Source organism: Bombina bombina, chromosome 1 (genome assembly GCF_027579735.1).
Source record: "Bombina bombina isolate aBomBom1 chromosome 1, aBomBom1.pri, whole genome shotgun sequence".
In the NCBI taxonomy this organism is placed as follows: domain Eukaryota; kingdom Metazoa; phylum Chordata; class Amphibia; order Anura; family Bombinatoridae; genus Bombina; species Bombina bombina.
In genome coordinates, this window is record NC_069499.1 from 552,197,419 (window position 1) to 552,217,385 (window position 19,967).

At 39.5% G+C, this 19,967-nt stretch overlaps 1 protein-coding gene across 1 annotated transcript in view; it reads right to left on the bottom strand.

Annotated features, from left to right (window-relative positions):
* The window catches only part of LOC128659728 (aldehyde oxidase 1-like), a 561,780-nt gene that overhangs the window by 296,310 nt on the left and 245,503 nt on the right, over nucleotides 1–19,967 (bottom strand). The window contains 3 exon segments of the mRNA XM_053713310.1: nucleotides 516–649; nucleotides 1,095–1,219; nucleotides 1,788–1,884. Coding sequence (XP_053569285.1) covers nucleotides 516–649; nucleotides 1,095–1,219; nucleotides 1,788–1,884 — 356 coding nt within the window.

Below are 19,967 nucleotides of genomic sequence, written 5' to 3' on the forward strand. Positions count from 1 at the left end.
ACAGTTCTTTAATATGTATATGTATGACCAAAAATGTAGAGCTTTTATGTCCCACCCAAGACAAACAGGATTACTTTAGAGACCATCCTGGAGTCATTTGATGATTATCAAACTACTTTAGAAGTCATTTGCTCTTCATTAGACATCATCAGGCTTGTAAGGTAATCAGCTAAGGTAAAACATTCTGGATGATGACTTCAGAATGATTTCCAGATTAATTTACTGATTACTTCACAAGCATGAAATGTCAGGAATAACTCTTGTGTCATCTTTTAAAATATTTCGGCCTGTGGGCATATGATGGCTTCTAATGTCTAGTCTGGAGTCATCGATTACTTCAGAATGACTCCAGGAAGATCATCCTTTTTGACTTGGGCTAGTCAGTGGATGAAGGATTTTGCCGTCTGTAGGGGAAATTGGACTGTAAATATTTGTGTTGGACATTTACCTAAATTCTTCATGGAATTATGACTTTAATACTGGATCAACACACTGATATGTAAAAAATAACTTACTTCTTAGCTGCTACAGCTGTAATTGCTGCAAGGTAAGCGGTCTTCACGATTTTGCCCCCGAAAGCACCTCCGATCCTCTTAACATGGCACTTCACCCTATTAGAGGGCATGCCCAAAGTTGATGCCACAAGTCCCTGTACAAGTCAAAAATACAATATATATAATTTATAAAAAATACTGACTATAAAGTCACAAGAGTAAATATGACCATCACTGTAAGTAAGATTGTCTGGGGTCACATTACATTATACTCACACTTATACTATAAATGATACCTTAAAATAAAATTAATACTCTTAGTACAAAAAATACATAGCCAATGATGTTACTATACAGTGAAAAAGTTTTCACTCTAAAGAACCTCTAAAGAATGTGTTGCCTAGCAACGCCAAATAGGGTACCATTATGCAGAAAGTCACAGCAGTAATCAAATGTCCAGTTGACTTATTTTTGTAAGTTCAGGTATTGACTCCCCCGCATTTTTTTGTTCTTTCGACATTGGATTTAATGTACTTGGCACACTGACAGTTATCCTGTGTAAACGATGAGAATGTGAACTAATTGGACTAATTGTTTTACCTGTACATAAGATGGATCCTGTGATGCCACATAAATATCCATTTCCATGCAGTTTTTGCTAGGGACAACTTGCATGCTTTGAGTCTCTAAGTAGAAATGCTCTTGTCCTCCTATGTAGATTTCACCTGCTCAAAACATAAACAAATATTTTTTTAATGCAAATTAAACATTTGGTTAAAGGAATTTCACTCAGAAGTATGTCTGCCCATGTAGTCTTGCTGTCAGCAAATGTATCTGTCCTGAACATTTTTCATTGGTTAGACATCAATTTAAGCTTCGTACATGATATAGTTTTGTGGACCATTATCAAAACCAGAGAACAGCCTTAAACTTCTAATTTCTAGGCTCATACTATAGGGACAGAAGTCTGGCCATAGACCTGTGGTACCAATGAAACATAATGTTGTCATGAGGAGATATGAAGTTCAGGTTGAAATCTGTAGCACATAATGCTTTGCTTGTCACATCTTGGCATCTTGTAAGTAAACAGACAGCTGTTTATGTACAAACATCCCTTTAAACGCTTTAGATATTGTCACATAAAACTATAAAAACATATTTTATATCAGTGCAATGCACTGTTATACTTTTCTGGTTCATATAATCCAATGTACTATATTACATAGCAGCTGAACAATTCATAGATTAAAATGTACAAGGCAAGTGCTTTTATTCTTGAGGATTTATTCAAACCTTGGAGGATGTGATCAGCAGTTTTAAAACCTTCATCAACATTCCCATGGTGTAATTTAATTTCTGGACTGTAGAAGGATTTTTGTTTTATGGCATCCTAGAAAAAAAATAAAATATATAATAAAATAGAACTGATGAGCACATTATAAAGTGAAATTAAAATACAGTGTATTGATCACTTAATATGTATCATACCATACCAAAGACACATACTAATCAGCAGCAAATTAAATATATATTAGACTCATTATTTTATTTATGTATAGTATATATCAGCAAGTAAATACCACATTAAAATAAATATTTTTTTAAATTACTTAAATTGTCAATTTCTTAGCAAATATATTGTTTTGTAGCCCATGTGCATAACTTTTAAAGGGCTCCTACTTCCTCTACTAAAGCCAATTAGAAACAGATATAAATAAGCTACTGCACTGATCAAAAGTAATTGTAAAGAATGTAGCAGGGTTAGGTTTCTAAAGTCTGAAGTACCCACTTCATATTATCAGTATTTGGAAAAAAACACAATTTTCAGAGTTAATTTACAGAACAAGGCCCTAACAACAGGGATCACAGGGTCTCCACTACTACTGGGCCCATCCTTTTAGGGGGCCTGTTGCTGCTCAAGCAGAATCGGATTTCAGAGCAGCATGTTTACAGGGCTGCAGTTATTCTAATCACCACTAGAAGTCGCTAAACTTGTGGTGACTTGGAAAAAAAAGGAAGAAAGCACTGCATAGAAAGCAAGCAGTTTACAGTGGTAAGAGATTTTCTTAGTGCTGTAGTGTTTGTTAGGGGTGTTTGCTAGGCTGTGCATCAACTCCCACTTGTGTGTGTGTGTGTGTGTGTGTATGTATCTGTGTGCATGTGCATGTGTTTGTGTGTGTGCGCATGCATATGTATGCATGTGTTTGTGTGTATGTCTGTTTGTATGTGTGTACAGTGTTGTTGTGTGTGATGTGTGTGTACAGTGTTTTATGTGAGCTGTGTGTACAGTGTTTTTGTGTTGTTAGGTGTGTGTACATTGTTTTTGTGTGTGAGGTTTGTGTACAATGTTTTTGTGTGAGGTTTGTGTATAGTGTTTTTGTGTACAATGTTTTTGTGTGTGAGGTGTGTGTACTGTTGGTGTATGTATCAAAAAGGCACTGGAAGCTTTTAAAGAAAACTGCATTAGGCTTTACTTGTACAGATGCATCAGCAATATTTGGAACATACCAAAGGACTTGTAAAACAAAAGTCTGCATACACAGAGGAGGAAAAACACAATAGAGATTAAAGAACAACTTCCTTCCTGTATAAAAGAATGAACAAGATCACAGACATAAACAATCAGTAATCTAAACTGAACAGCGCCATCTACAGCATCAATGTTGTTCATACATGTGGTATAGTACATGCTGTTGTATTTCCCAACACCCCTTCTCAACAGCATGTACATAATTACACTACGTTCAGTTTCTTTTGAAGAAAACAATGCTGTTCCTTTGGCAACGGATTTGTGAGTGCGTCTGCAGTCATCTCTTCTGATGGGCAGTATTGAATGTCAATAATACCTTGTTCTTGCATGTCCCTGAGTAAATGATATTTTACATCAATGTGCTTGGTTCGAGGATTCACTCTTTCTGATTGTGTCAACTTTATACACCCTTGGTTGTCTTCAAGAATTGGTATGGGTTTAGACACATCCAGTCCCATGTCTTGAAAAAGTTGACAAATCCAAATTGCTTCTTGACATGCATGTGCTGCTGCTATATATTCTGCTTCCGTTGAAGAGAGTGCAACAGTCGCTTGTTTTCGACTGGACCAACTTATTGTTCCTTCTCCATACTGGAAGATGTAACCACTTATAGATTTGCTGTCAGTGGTATCTCCGGCCCAATCAGCATCAACATATCCAATTAGTTATGGGTTTGATGTTGCTGGCAGTCGCAGCTTCATCCGAATTGTTCCTTTTAGGTACTGTATCACCCTCTTTACTGCATTTCAGTCGCGTTGACATGGTGTCGCAACTTTTCTACAGTGTATACCTATTGCTGCGGCAATGTCTGGTCTTGTCACGGTGGCAATATCCAGCAATTTTCCAATTGCCCTGCGGTAATTGTCATTATTGGGTAACAAGTTTTCTATTCCGTTGTTTTTCAGGTAATCTGGTTCCATAGGTGTTTTCACCTCTTTTGCATCTTGCATGTGAAACTGCTCTAATATTTCTGTAATTTTCTGACTTTGGTTGAGAAGATAGCTTCCATCATCTTCCCTTTCTATTTGGATTCCTAAATAATAAGTGATGTTCCCTAGTTCTTTAATCTCAAAGTTCTGTTTTAATATATGAACTATTTGGTCACAGTCCCCTTCTTGTTCAAAACAAGTTATGATGTCATCAACATAAATTAGGATGTATATCCATTTGTTTTCTTCATACCTTGAATATAGACATGGATCTGCTTTGCTTCTTGAGAATCCTTGTTTCATGAGTACTTCATTCACTTTTTCATTCCACATTCTCGCAGCTTGCTTTAATCCATAGATGCTCTTTTGAAGTTTGCATACAAGGTTCTGTTCCCTCTCAAATCCAGGTGGCTGTTCCATGTAGAGATCCTCCTTGATGTTTCCATATAAGAAAGCAGTTTTGACGTCCAGGTGCCTCACTTGCATTCCCTTTCCGGCTGCAATGCTAAGGAGCGCTCTGATGGTGGAGTGTTTTACAACTGGAGCAAAAGTTTCATCATAATCTTCTCCAAATTTCTGTGAGTATCCCTTTGCAACTAATCTTGCCTTGTATGTGTGGATATTTCCTTCTGCATCGTATTTTACTTTAAAAGTCCATTTGCTTCCTATAGCTTTGCAACCGGGGGGGAGCTTAGTGAGTGTCCAGGTTTTATTTTCCTGAAGTGATTTTATTTCTTCTTCGGCTGCTTTTCTCCATTGGTTGGCTTCCCTTTTTGGCAATTTTTCTATATCATCCCAGGATGTTGGTTCGAGTGTTTCATGTGTCTTAGCGATGTATAACAGCTTGCGGGGTGGTATACCTTTTGTCACCCGAGTCGATTTTCTGATTTCTGGTTGTTCAGTGGGTTCTATTGGTTTGTGAGTAGCTGTTTTTTCTATTGTGAGCTCCACTTCTTGCTCTGTCTCCTGTACAGCTTCACTTTGGTCAGCATCTCTTGCTGATTCAGTGGAGAGGTTCTCTTTATGGCTTTCGAGGGACATTTTTCTGATGTTTGACTTTCATCAAAATAAACACTGCGGCTTATTGTGATCTTGTTGGTCTTTGGATGAAGAATTCTATAGCCTTTACTTTGTTCACTGTAGCCCATAAGAATGCCTTCTATGGCTGTGTTCTCTAATTTGGAGCGTTTCTCACTTGGAACATGGGCATATGCTTTACATCCAAACACTCTAATATGCCCCATACTAGGTTTTGATCCATTCCACATTTCATATGGGGTGCTCTCAATAGTTTTTGATGGTAGCCTGTTCTGTAAGTATGTTGCAGTCATTATTGCTTTACCCCAGTACTGGTTAGGTAAATTGGCGTCTAAAAGCATTCATCTTGCCATTTCTATGAGGGTGCGATTTTTCCTTTCTGCAACACAATTTTGCTCAGGAGTGTATGGTACAGTTGTTTGGTGTATAATGCCTTGTCTCTTCATGTATGACTCCACTTCCTTACTCATATATTCCCCTCCGTTGTCGGTACGTAATGTTCCTGGTTTCCGTTGAAATTTATTGCTGAATGTAGCTATAAATTCTTGAAGTTTCTCTGATGTCTCACTTTTGTGCTTCATCAGATATGTTGTTGTGTACCTGGAATAATCGTCAATGAAAGTCAGTAAATATCTGTTCCCGCCGGGTGTGGGGGTTTTCATTGGTCCACACACGTCACTGTGTATGAGTTCCATGGGGTGAGTGGTTTTTCTTTGACTGGCTTGTGGAAGTGGGGTACGTGTGGCCTTTGCTTTGATACAACATGTGCACTTCATGAGCATGTCACAAGGCAAAATTATCATGTCTTCTGATAAACCTTCCTTTGCAAGTTCCTTTATGGCCTCTGGGTTTCGATGCCCTAATCGCCTGTGCCACAGGTGGATACATTTGTTGTGTGGATTATGAATGGCTGTTTTGGCTTGCTTCCTTTCAGTGATAAGTTTGTACAGGTGTTCGTTCAATCTTCCTTTTGCTAGGATTTGTTTCCTGTTTCGAATTGTGCATTCATTGCCTTGGAACTGAACTGTGAGTCCATTGTTAGCAAGAGTTTTCACTGATAGGAGGCTTCCTTCTAAACTTGGGACGTACAGAACATTCTTCACTAGAATGCTTTGCTTACCTCCTGATGGTGTGATGCAAGTCAGGAACCCTTGACGATTACCTTCAGCTGTAATACTTTTCCCATTTGCTAGGAAGACTTTATCTTTAGTATTGAAATCAATTTCTGTGAAGAATGTCTCATCACTTGTCATGTGACTAGTTGCCCCTGAGTCAATGCACCATCCGTGTGGTGTACTATTCTGAGTCACTTTAAAACTGCCGCTCCATGATGCAGCTGCAGTTTGCTTTGTGGCTGCCTTAGCTCTCTCTCTTGTAGGTGGTTCTAACCTTCACTGTTCAGCTTTCCAGATTGAGCAGTTCTTTTTCAGGTGACCAACCTTTTTGCAGCGAAAACACACTCTGGTTTCTCTGTTTTGTTTTGTGCCTTCTTGCGCCTTCAGAGCTACCTCTGAACTCTCATTTTCTTCACTATGCATGTTTTCCTTTCTTCTATTATATTCATCAATTAGTTTTCCCTTAGCATATTCTAGTGTTAGTTCTTGTTCAGGTCTGGTTTCTAGAGCATTGATAAGGGCACTATATGACTCTGGAAGGCTGCATAGTAACAATGCTACTATATGATTGTCTTTAATTTCTTCTCCAATTGCACATAGCTGTTCCACAATTTCTAGCATAGCATTCACATGTTCACACATTCCTGGCCTTTTCCCAGCCTCATCTTATATAGTTTGCGCAGCAAATATAGTTTACTATTTAAGTTTGAACGCTCATGCAGTTTTTGTAGTGCAGTCCACATACCTTTAGCTGTGTTTTCTTTTCTTATGTGAATGAGTTGATCATCCTCCACTAACAGGCTTATAACTGCTTTTGCTTGCCTGTTTTTCTTGTCCCATTCCCCTGGATTATCAGTGGGTCTGTTTGTATCCAGCACCTCCCATAAATCATCTTTGGATAACAGCATTTCAAGCTTAAACTTCCACAGCTGGTAGTTGGTATTATTTAGCTTTGCTATTGCATATTTCACATCTGAACCACTTGCCATCTTTCAGTAATTTGGATGCAGCTCTTGTTTCCTCACACAGTATTTGCTTGGATCATAGATGCAACACTTACTGACTTGTAGTTTTTTTTTTCTTTCAGTGTCTGGGCCCATAACCTGTTGGTGTATGTATCAAAAAGACACTGGAAGCTTTTAAAGAAAACTGCATTAGGCTTTACTTGTACAGATGCATCAGCAATATTTGGAACATACCAAAGGACTTGTAAAACAAAAGTCTGCATACACAGAGGAGGAAAAACACAATAGAGATTAAAGAACAACTTCCTTCCTGTATAAAAGAATGAACAAGATCACAGACATAAACAATCAGTAATCTAAACTGAACAGCGCCATCTACAGCATCAATGTTGTTCATACATGTGGTATAGTACATGCTGTTGTATTTCCCAACATGTACAATGTTTTTTTTATGTGACATGTGTGTACAGTGTTTTTGTGTGTGAGGTGTGTGTACAGTGTTTTTATGTGATGTGTGTGTAGTGTTTTTGTGTGTGAGGTTTGTGTACAGTGTTTTTGTGTGTGAGGTTTGTGTACAATGTTTTTGTGTGAGGTGTGTGTACAGTGTTTTTGTGTGAGGTTTGTGTACAATGTTTTGTGTGAGGTGTGTGTACAATGTTTTTGTGTGAGGTGTGTGTACAGTGTTGTTGTGTGTGAGGTTTGTGTACAGTGTTTTTATGTGTGAGGTTGGTGTACAATGTTTTTATGTGACGTGTGTGTAGTGTTTTTGTGTGTGAGGTTTGTGTACAGTGTTTTTGTGTGTGATGTTTGTGTACAATGTTTTTGTGTGAGGCGTGTGTACAGTGTTTTTGTGTGAGGTTTGTGTAAAATGTTTTGTGTGAGGTGTGTGTACAATGTTTTTGTGTGAGGTGTGTGTACAGTGTTGTTGTGTGTGATGTGTGTGTGCAGTGTTTTTATGTGACCTGTGTGTACAGTGTTTTTGTGTGGGAGGTGTGTGTACATTGGTTTTGTGTGTGAGGTTTGTGTACAATGTTTTTGTGGGAGGTTTGTGTACAGTGTTTTTGTGTGTAAAGTGTGTACAGTGTTTTTGTGTGTGAGATGTGTGCACAGTGTTTTTGTGTATGAGGTTTGTGTACAATGATTTTGTGTGTGAGGTTTGTGTACAGTGTTTTTGTGTGTGAGGATTATGTACAATTTTTTGTGTAAGGTGTGTGTACAGTGTTTTTGTGTGAGGTGTGTGTACAATGTTTTTGTGTGAGGTGTGTGTACAGTATTTTGTGTGTGAGGTGTGTGTACAGTGTTTTTGTGTGAGGTGTGTGTACAGTGTTTTTGTGTAACGTGTGTGTACAGTGTTTTTGTGTTAGGTGTGTGTACAGTGTTTTTGTGTGAGGTGTGTACAGTGTTTTTATGTGTGAGGTTTGTGTACAGTATTTTTGTGTGTGAAGTTTGTGTACAGTGTTTTTGTGTGAGGTGTGTATACAGTGTTTTTGTGTGTGAAGTTTGTGTACAGTGTGTTTCTGTGAGGTTTGTGTACAGTGTATGTGTCTGTGAGGTTTGTGTAAAATGTTTTTGTGTGTGAGGTGTATGTACAATGTGTGTGAGGTGTGTATACAAAAACCTCACACACAAAAACATTGTACACACACCTCACACAAAAACATTGTACACAAACCTCACACACAAAAGTGTGAGGTTTGTGTACAATGTTTTTGTGTGAGGTGTGTGTACAATGTTTTCGTGTGTGAGGTTTTTGTACAGTGTTTTGTGTGCGAGGTTTATGTACAGTGTTTGTGTGTTTGAGGTTTGCGTACAATATTTTTGTGTGTGAGGTTTGTGTACAGTGTTTTTGTGTGTGAGGATTGTGTACAATGTTTTTGTGTGAGGTTTGTGTACAGTGTTTTTGTATGAAGTGCGTGTACAGTGTTTGTGTGTGTGTGTGTGAGGTGTGTGTACAGTGTTGAATGTTGAGAGGTGTGTGTGCAGTGTTTTTGTGTGTGAGGTTTGTGTACAGTGTTTTTGTGTGTGAGGTTTGTGTAAAATGTTTTGTGTGTGAGGTTTGTGTAAACTGTTTTTATGTGATGTGTGTGTACAGTGTTTTTTAAGTGAGATGTTTGTACAGTGGTTTTGTGTGTGAGGTGTGTGTACAGTGTTGTTGTGTGTGAGGTGTGTGTACAGTGTTTTTTATGTGAGGTGTGTGTACAGTGTTGTTGTGTGTGAGGTTTGTGTACAGTGTTTTTGTGTGAGGTGTGTGTACAGTGTTTTTGTGTGAGGTGTATAATGTATAACATGTTTGCCAAACTCCTGCCATATAGTGCTGCAAACAAGTGCACGCTCCTTAATTTACTCTTACCTCTCTGCTTTTCTACTAAGGATACCAAAACAATGAAGAACATTTGAAAACAGAAGTAAATTGGAGAGTTGTTTAAAATTGATTGCTTTCTCTGACATTTTTGGGTTTTATGTCCCTTTAAAACAGTCTGTTCTTAACATTTAGCAATTTCTGTTTTACTCTTTATAATCTCTTTATAAAGTGTTGAAATGGTTGGCTAAGTTTTCCCTTTTGGATGAAGTGAGTGTACCATATTTTCTTTCTGCCAAAGAACACACACCTTAATCTGTTCTTATTTATTACAGTTTCTTGCTGGATTCAGCCTGAATAACTAAACCAGTTTTACTTAACCCCAGTTATCAGAGCCAGTGAGACTGGATGATATCTCCATGGACGTTTGTACCAACAATAACCCAAGTAATAACTCAAATGACCAGAGCAGGTGAGTAGAAGTATAATAGATGGTATCTCTCTGAAGTTGTAAACATCAACAATAATAACTTTATTTGGAGAGCATGAGCCAGAGGCATGACAACAATATTTCCTGGAACTTTAAATTATATACAGTCTATGTCCTTATTATCACAGGGTTATAAAACAGCATTGTGCAGCTTTAAAGGGGGATAACAGCTTAAGCCCTGAAGTCCTTGGAAGGGTTACAAAAGTCACATGTCATTTCTTGGAATTTATCTACTGAACGTAAACTTAAGATTTGATTGGTTGAGATAATCACATGGTGTGTCTGTATGATTATAAATATGCTGTGTAAAGAACATAAGGAAAAAAGGAAGGGCAAATAACACAAAGGTAACAGAGAGATTTCAGCCACACTCACAGGCATCATCTTAGAATAGGTAGATTAAAATAATGATCTTTGATAAAGCGCCTTTTTTGTTGTGCGAGACACATCAGTGGTCTCTATCTATGGTGTCCTTTGTGGAATATTCTCATTTAGTAATGTAAACAATAAAGTATTAACTTTTTTTATTTCTCCCTCTTTGGCATCATTTTTTACTCTGTGACGAAGGTTTCTAATCTGCCTCTACAAAAGGTAACTATTGGATCGTTATAGATTAGAATAAAGCCTTGTATGTTAGACGCTTTTCTCACCACTCATGTATAGATCTGTCATTTAATAAATTCATACATTTTAATAGCACTGGTATATCATTCTTTAAATAAGGTAAATGGTATATAAGGAAAAGCCTTACAAGATTTTAGTCACTGACCTAATATTAGAAAAGAGACTTTTTCACAATATATAACAGAATATTTTAGTAAATCTATAATAACTATTTATATTAATTATTCATATTTTTCGAAATTTTATATTTAATATTTCAATAACATATTTTAAATAACTTGCCATAAAATAACAAATTCTTCATGTGCGCCAACTCAACACTGCATTAGACCTACATTGCGAAACCTGAAGCGAGTTTAGCATATTTTACATTCCTGCTGGAAGTAACCATCTGCCTGAGGATAAACTAAATACTCAGAACTAGAGCTCTCTCTCTATATATATATACTGCTGTACTGAATCTGTCAGTGCTTAACCCCATAGGCACCAAAAAAGAAAAAGTCCCATTAAGGCAATGCTGCAATGAGACATCTTCAAAACACAGGAAAAACATAAAGTAGACAGATGCAGATTATAAGAGTCAGGGTTTTTTCCTGCTTTGTTTGCCATGTGCTGCTGGCAGCCATTTTACTCACCTCTCTTGCTGATTTTGGTGCATTCTGTGTGATGCTGCTCATTTCCTGCACTTCCTTTTATGGCCAGACTGGTGAACATCATCCGTGTGAGACAGGATGCAGTCTTAGAATTGTGATGTCATCACTTATTATTTAAAGGGCCTTTGTTCAGTATGCTTTGCCCTTGCATTGTCTCAGACCTGTTTGTGAGAGCTCCTGTGTATTACATGGCTGTCTGACATCCCTCCTGGTTCCTGATCCCTGGCTTGTTCCTGACTCTGCTGTTCTCCTTGTTCCTGATTCCAGCTCGTCTGACTACTCGCTTTGGCTCCTGACTTGGCTCGTCTGACTACCAGCTCTAGTTTTGATTCCTGGCTTGTTATTTGACTTGTGGACTTTTATTATTTTTTTGCTATTAATAAAGGTGTGATTATTTTTGCACTTCTTGTCTCAGTCTGATTCCTGGCACCCTGACATTACGCAAGGGACATGAATCCTGATGGTGCTAATAATCCACCTTTACCTGCCATAATTTCCAGGATGGATGAACAGGATCACCGCTTGGATCAATTTGCACTAGCCCTGCAAACCCTGCTGATTCGCACTGCACATTTAGACCAAAGTGTCCTGCAAGTTATGGCTGCTCCTGTTTCCACTGATGCACCTCATCCTACCAGGAGCATGTCCGGTTCTGCACCTCTACCTCAGCGATATGGAGGCGATCCTAATCAGTGCAGAGGGTTTTTGAACCAGGTAGGCATTGAATTTGAGATCTTACCTCAGACGTTTCCCTCTGACAGAGCTAAGGTGGGATTTCTCATCTCGTTACTCTCTGACACAGCTCTTGCCTGGGCTAATCCCTTGTGGGAGACTAATAAACATGTGATTTCAAATTACCCTGAATTTGTGGCCTCCTTTCAAAGGGTATTTGATGTTCCGGCTCGCTCCTCCTCTGCTGCTAAACGACTCTTGTCCATTCAGCAAGGTACAAGATCTGTTGCTCAGTATGCCATTGAGTTCCGTACGCTTGCCGCAGAGGTAGGTTGGAACAATGAAGCCCTTTGTTGCTGCCTTCTTTCATGGGTTCTCTGATGCGATTAAAGACAAAGTTGCTGCCAGAGATTTACCAGAAAATCTCGAGGCATTGGTGTCTTTTTTGATCCTAATTGACATCAAACTAAGTGAGAGGCCTTATTTCAAGGAGCGCTTGCGGAAGCCTCCTGTACCATTGTCTCCTACGTGTTCGTTCCCACCCATGCCTCTCTCTCCTCCCATGCCTCCTGGTCCCTAGTCACCAGGTACTGCTGAGCCGATGCAGTTGGGATTTACACGTCTCTCTGCGGCGGAGAGGGCCTTTAGGAGGAGGGAGAGGCTCTGCCTCTATTGTGGGTTACAGGGCCACCTTTTGAAGTCTTGTCCTACACGGCAGGGAAACGCTCACACCTAAGGTCCTATCGGGGGCAGACCTTGGGGAGTTTATCCTTGTTCCCGGAACTGCTAAAGGGGAAACCTTTGGTCACGGTTGTCCTTTCCTGGGTGGACTTCTCCATAGTCACCCAGGCTCTTGTTGACTCTGGTGCTGTGGGCTATTTCATTGACAGTGCTTTCATATCAAAGCACTCCATTCCTGTTTTTCCTCGGTCCGTTCCACTTGCTATTGAGGCCATTGATGGCAGGCCCCTTCAGCCCACACTCGTTACTCACGAAACTGCTCCGTTATCCATGGCTGTTGGGGCTCTCCATTTTGAAACCTTCCAGTTCCAGGTGATAAATTCTCCGCATTTTCCGGTTGATCTGGGTTATTCCTGGCTCCAAAAGCACAATCCCTGTCTTGACTGGCACAGATCCCAAATTTTGTCGTGGTATCCGCAATGTATTTCCACTTGTCTTCAGAAACCAGTTAAAGTCTTGTGCACTTCTTCTGTATCTCAATTGCCAGAGGAGTATCGAGAGTTCCTAGACGTTTTTGACAAGGTGCATGCTGGTACGTTGCCTCCTCACCGGTCTTACGATTGTGCCACAGACCTGCAACCCGGAGCCATTCCTCCTCGGGCCGAGTTTACCGTCTGTCTGTTGCGGAGAATTGTGCTATGGAGGAGTATGTTTCTGATGCTCTGTCGAGGGGGATCATCTGCAAATCCTGCTCTCCTGCAGGGGCTGGCTTCTTCTTTGTGAAGAAAAAGGGTGATGAGTTAAGACCATGCATCAATTATAGGGGTCTTAATCGTCTTACCATTAAGAATGCTTACCCTATTCCGCTCATTACGGAACTCTTTGACTGCCTCAAGGGAGCTACGGTCTTTACTAAACTTGATTTGAGAGGAGCGTACAATCTCGTTAGGATCAAGGAGGGCCACGAATGGAAAACAGCATTTAACACCAGGAGCGGGCATTATGAGTATCTTGTAATGCACTTTGGCCTATGTAATTCTCCTGCTGTTTTCCAGGAATTTATTAATGATGTCCTATGAGATATGTTGCAACAGTGTGTTGTGGTGTACTTAGACGACATCCTCATACACTCACCCACACTTGAGGCTCATCGTTCTGATGTTACACAGGTTCTTCAGAGACTACGTGAAAACGGCCTGTTTTGTAAACTCGAGAAATGTGAGTTCCATCATACTCAAGTAACCTTCCTAGGTTATGTTATCTCCATTGCAGGGTTCTCCATGGATCCTGACAAGTTATCTGCAGTTCTGCAGTGGCCTCGCCCAGTTGGTATTCAGTCTATTCAACGTTTTTTGGGGTTTGCCAATTACTATAGAAAGTTTATTAAAAACTTTTCTTCCTTGGTCAAACCTATCATAGACATGACCCGTAAAGAGAATGATCCACTCCATTGGTCACCTACTGCCATTAAGGCCTTTGATAGTCTTAAGACTGCCTTTGCTGCGGCTCCAGTTCTGGCTCATCTTAACCCTGTCCTGTCTTTCGTTCTTGAGGTCGATGCATCTGAGACTGGAGTAGGCGCCCTCTTGTCTCAACATCCTACACCTGACGGTTCCTTGCATCCGTGTAGTTTCTTCTTGTCTCCAGCGGAGGGCAATTATGAAATTGGCGACAGGGAATTACTGGCCATAATTTTGGCACTCCCGTGCCAGTGCTCATTCTTACTGACCACAAGAATTTAACTTATCTATCTGAAGCAAAACGTTTGTCGCCCGACAAGCCATATGGGCGCTATTTTTGTCTCGGTTTAATTATGTGGTCTCCTATCTGCCTGGTAGTAAGAATGTTAGGGCTGATGCCCTCTCTCGACAATTTTCACCTCTGTCCATGGAGGAGTCTGTACCTACTCCAGTTATACCTCCTGACCATATTTTGGCTACCATACGTACTAATTTGACTTCTCCCTTGGGGGAGGAGATCCTGGCTGCACAAACCAATGCACCTCCTGAGAAACCTAGTGGTAAGTGTTGTGTTCCTAAAGCCGAAGGTCACCCAGGCAAGAACCAAATGATTTGGTCTGTCACTCGACAATTCTGGTGGCCAGGTCTTCGTTCTGATGTTGCTGCGTAGGTTGCCCCCTGCTCATTTTCTGCACAGTATAAGACTCCTTGACGTCTTCCTGTGGGTCTTCTTCAAACTATTGCTAATGGTGAGCGTCTTTGGACACATCTTTCCATGAACTTTATTGTCGAACTCCCTGTTTCCAATGGCAATACTGTTATCCTTATGGTGGATGACTGTTTATCTAAAATGTCACATTACATTCCCTTGAAGAAGTTGCCTACCGCTCAAGAGCTTGCTTCAATTTTTGCCCGTGAGGTCTTCCGTTCACATGGGTTACCCAAGGAGATAGTGTCGGACCGGGGTAGCCAGTTTGTCTCCAGATTTTGGCGTTCCTTTTGTACTCAAATGGGGATCCAGCTCTCCTTCTCCTCGGCATATCACCCTCAATTCAATGGGGCTGCGGAACGGTCTAATCAAGCTCTGGAACAGTTCCTCCGTTGCTATGTCTCAGATCACCAAAATAATTGGTCTGAACAGTTACCTTGGGCAGAGTTTGCTCGTAATAGTGATATTAATGCTTCCTCCAAATTATCCCCGTTCATGGCGAATTATGGGTTTCAACCATCCTAGTTGCCCGATTCATTCATGTCTCAGGGTATTCCAGCTTTGGAGGAGCATCTCCGGCAACTCCGTTCCACGTGGGTGCAGATTCAGGATTGCCTTCATCGTTCTATGCAGCGCCAAAAGTTTCAGGCTGATCGTAGGTGTCTACCCACGCCTTCCTACCAGGTTGATGAGAGAGTTTGGATGTCCTCCCGCAACTTGAACCTTCGTGTGCCTTCCAATAAACTGACTTCCCGTTATGTTGGTCCTTTTTGCATACTCCGACGGGTCAATCCTGTGGCCTACGCTCTTGACCTTCCTCCTGCAATGTGCATCTCCAATGTTTTTTATGTCTCCATTTTGAAACCATTGGTTTGTAATCGGTTTACCACTGTGTTGCCTCGTCCCCATCCTATCTTTGTTGACAACCATGAGGAGTATGAGGTCAGCAGCATTATTCACTCTCGTATGTCCAGGGGCCCTGTACAGTATTTGGTTCACTGGAGGGGCTACGGTCTGGAGGAGTGTTCATGGGTTCCCTCCTCTGATATTCATGCTCCCGCCCTCCTCCGTGCCTTCCATGCCCGTTTCACAATAAGCCTTTTTCCTCCTGCGGGGGAGGGGATCATTGAGGGGAGGGTACTGTCAGGGTTTTTCCCTGCTTTTGTTTGCCCTGTGCTGCTGGCAGCCATTTTACTCACCTCTCTTGCTGACTTTGGTGCATTCTGTGTGATGCTGCTCATTTCCTGCAGTTCCTTTTATGGCCAGACTGGTGTAGATCATTCGTGTGAGACAGGATGCAGTCTCAGAATTGTGATGTCATCACTTATTATTTAAAGGGCCTTTGTTCAGTATGCTTTGCCCTTGCATTGTCTCAGACCTGTTTGTGAGAGCTCCTGTGTATTACATGGCTGTCTGACGTCCCACCTGGTTCCTGATCCCTGGCTTGTTCCTGACTCTGCTGTTCTCCTTGTTCCTGATTCCAGCTCGTCTGACTACTCGCTTTGGCTCCTGACTTGGCTCGTCTGACTACCAGCTCTGGTTTTTATTCCTGGCTTGTTATTTGACTTGTGGACTTTTTATTATTTTTTGCTATTAATAAAGGTGTGATTATTTTTGCACTTCTCGTCTCAGTCTGATTCCTGGCACCCTGGCAATAAGGCAATAGCATACTGATCAATCTTAGGCTGTATCATGTTAAAACAAAACTGAATGTTGACATGAAGAATTGCCGAAACTCACATCCAAGTCACAAGTAGTGAAAATATAAAATGTAGCATTTATTGTAAATTAAATAATCTATTAAAAAAGATAAATATTTATATTAAATTTATTTCTACATGTCCCTTTAAGTTAAAAATGTTTAAGTTATATTGGTACCAACATGAATTTTATGTTTGTGCACAACTTTCAAGAGTTTATTCACTTTACATTAGTCAAATTCCATTAATTAAAAATAAACAAACAAAACTTAAAGATTACTGTTTAAATGGACATAGAAGTCCAGTGTATACAGCCCTATCAGGGGTGTATCTGTAGGGGTCTTGAAAGGTCTCAGTTGAGACTGGGCCCAAACCTCTAGGGTTCCATCTGTCCCTGTAATCAGCTGCAGTGTCTCTTCAGGGCGGCCTAGTGAGGCCTAGGGTACACCTGCATCATGTCTGATCCCTCTTTAAGTCCCCAAAAAGGGGATCACAGTTTAAGGAAAGTGTATGAATTTTCTTTTACAAAATGACGACAAGATTCCTAAAATGGCTGTTATAGTGTTCCTGTACAGAAAGACCTGACATCATATTTGTACAGGAAAGCTGCGTGCATATCCTCTGGGGCAGACTAACCAGGGGGAAGGTTGACTCACAGTCAAAGATAAGCAGCTCCTCCAATGTGGCTGCAGGCTCAGCTTCTGCTGATTAAAAGAGCCAGAAAGGTCACAGTTGAAATCGTGGTGTCCTGTTCCAGCCTTTGCCCGCTACGGTGACCAGATTTTTAAAATGAAATCCGGGGACATTTTTTTATTTTTATTGGCAAATGGTAAAAAACTATTTTATTAGCATATTTTCCTAAAATTATATATGCAGTGTATTTGGTATGGTTTTATGGAGTGATTGTATGATATATATATATTATTTCTCACATTTTATCTCTCTCTCTCACACACACAAGCATACATTTACACACATGCACACACACAAGGATATATATACACACATGCACATACACACACATACAAGCATACATATATACACATACACAAACACACAAGCATACAAATACACACATACACACAAGCATACATATACACACATACTCACATACATACAAGCATACATATACAGTACGTGTATACATATACACACATGCACATACACACATACAAATATACATATATACTCATACATACATATTAACATACATACACACATACATATACACACACATGCACACACACAAGGATACATATACACACATGCACACACACAAGATACATATACACACATGCACATACACACACATACAAGCATACATATATACACATACACAAACACACAAGCATACAAATACACACATATACACACAAGCATACATATACACACATACTCACATACATACAAACATACATATACAGTACGTGTATACATATACACACATGCACATACACGCATACAAACATACATGTATACACACACACACATACAAGCATACATATATACACATACACAAACACACAAGTATACAAATACACACATATACACACAAGTATACATATACACACATACTCACATACATACAAACATACATATACAGTACGTGTATACATATACACATGCACATACACACATACAAATATACATATATACACATACACACATATTAACATACATACACGCATACATATACACACACATATACATATACACACATGCACATACACACACATACAAACATACATATACACACATACTCACATACATACAAGCATACATATACACACACACACAAGTATACATATACACACATAAACATACACACACAAGCATGCACATATACACATACATACACAAGCATACATATACACACACACACATACAAGTATACATATACACACATGCACATACACACATACAAACATACATGTATACACACACACATACAAGTATACATATACACACATGCACATGCACACATACAGACAAACATACATATACACACACACACAAGTATACATATACACACATAAACATACATACACACACAAGCATACATATACACACACAAGCATACATGTGCACACACACATACACACACACACATATAAACAGACTCAAGCATGCATACACACACACATATATATATATATATATATATATATATATATATATATACACACACATACACACACATACACACACACAAGCATACATATACACACATGCACATACACATGCATAAATATACACACATGCACATACAAGCATACATATACACACTTGCAAATTTGATAATATAAGTAAATTGGAAAGTTGTTTAATATTATATGCTCTAATCCACAATTTTATCCAGGTGTTAAGCAACTAGTATTTAGAGAATGGTTTGAAAAAGATCTCAAATATATCTGTCAGATCCTTCCACAAGACGGGCAAGTAACTTCCTTCGGAATTTTAGCCCAAAATTACCAGTTAGCTAGAGCCAATTTCTTTGTGTACCTACAGGTGCGCCACTTTATTAACACTCGAAAGTGGGATATGAGTAGATTAAATGCGTGGTCTGATCTCAATTTATGCTTTCAGAAATTTGCGACAGGCGATTCATCTATCTCCCTCATGTACGATATTATGCTCTCCAAACAAACATTAATTTTTATAGATAAGTTGGTTTTATCTTGGACCCCTTTCTTCCCTTCAATAGACCTAGGAAAAATTAAACGTAGCATGGAAAACTTAAAGAAATGTCAAATCCCTAGGAGTTGGAGAGAATCACATTTAAAACTCATTAATAATTATTACCTATTCCCCATAAGATTAGCTAAAATATATCCGACCAGCAACGGGGCTTGTCCCCGCTGCAAGAAATTTAAAGCTGACACCTTACATATGTTCTGGTATTGTCCAAAAATTATTCAACTGTGGCGTAAAATTGAATATTGGTTTAATCTACATTACAAGACAACTATAACATTATCACCTAATGATATAATTTGGTTAGATTATGTCAGTGACAGGGGCTTTCAAACAAACATTTTAAATACTATTATTTTAGCTGCTAGGCATCAAATCGTTAAACAGTGGAAATCTACTACAGCCCCTGGATTACCCCTAATTTTGCGGGAGATTCAAATTCAAATTATATATGAATCATTTCATTTAAAAGCCAATACGGAAAAAAGAATAAAATCCTTTTTAGCCGGATGGCTACCAATTATTAAATCCTACCCCTTAGCTATACAAAAAGCTATCCTTATCCCATTTCTGTCCTCAAACTCTTTTATGGATTTAGTAGCTCTAGATATCTTTCCACATTCATGGATAACTAAATATAGAGAAGGATAAGGTAAATTAAGGGTCTGGGTAAAACCGCAGCGTAGAAAAGGAGAGTAGGAAGGAGAAGTCGGAAGGACAAAAAAAAAGAAGGCAGGATAACAGAATATGGAAGTATGGGGAGATAAAGACAGAGAGGAAAGAGATATGGAGAGAATAGGTGAGGCCCTGTATCTTGTTTGAGGCAGGTTTTTTTGTTTTTTTGTTTTTCCCCTCAGGTTGAATGGAATTTTATTTAGTTTGGTAGAACTCCAATATCCTATACAAATAGAGTA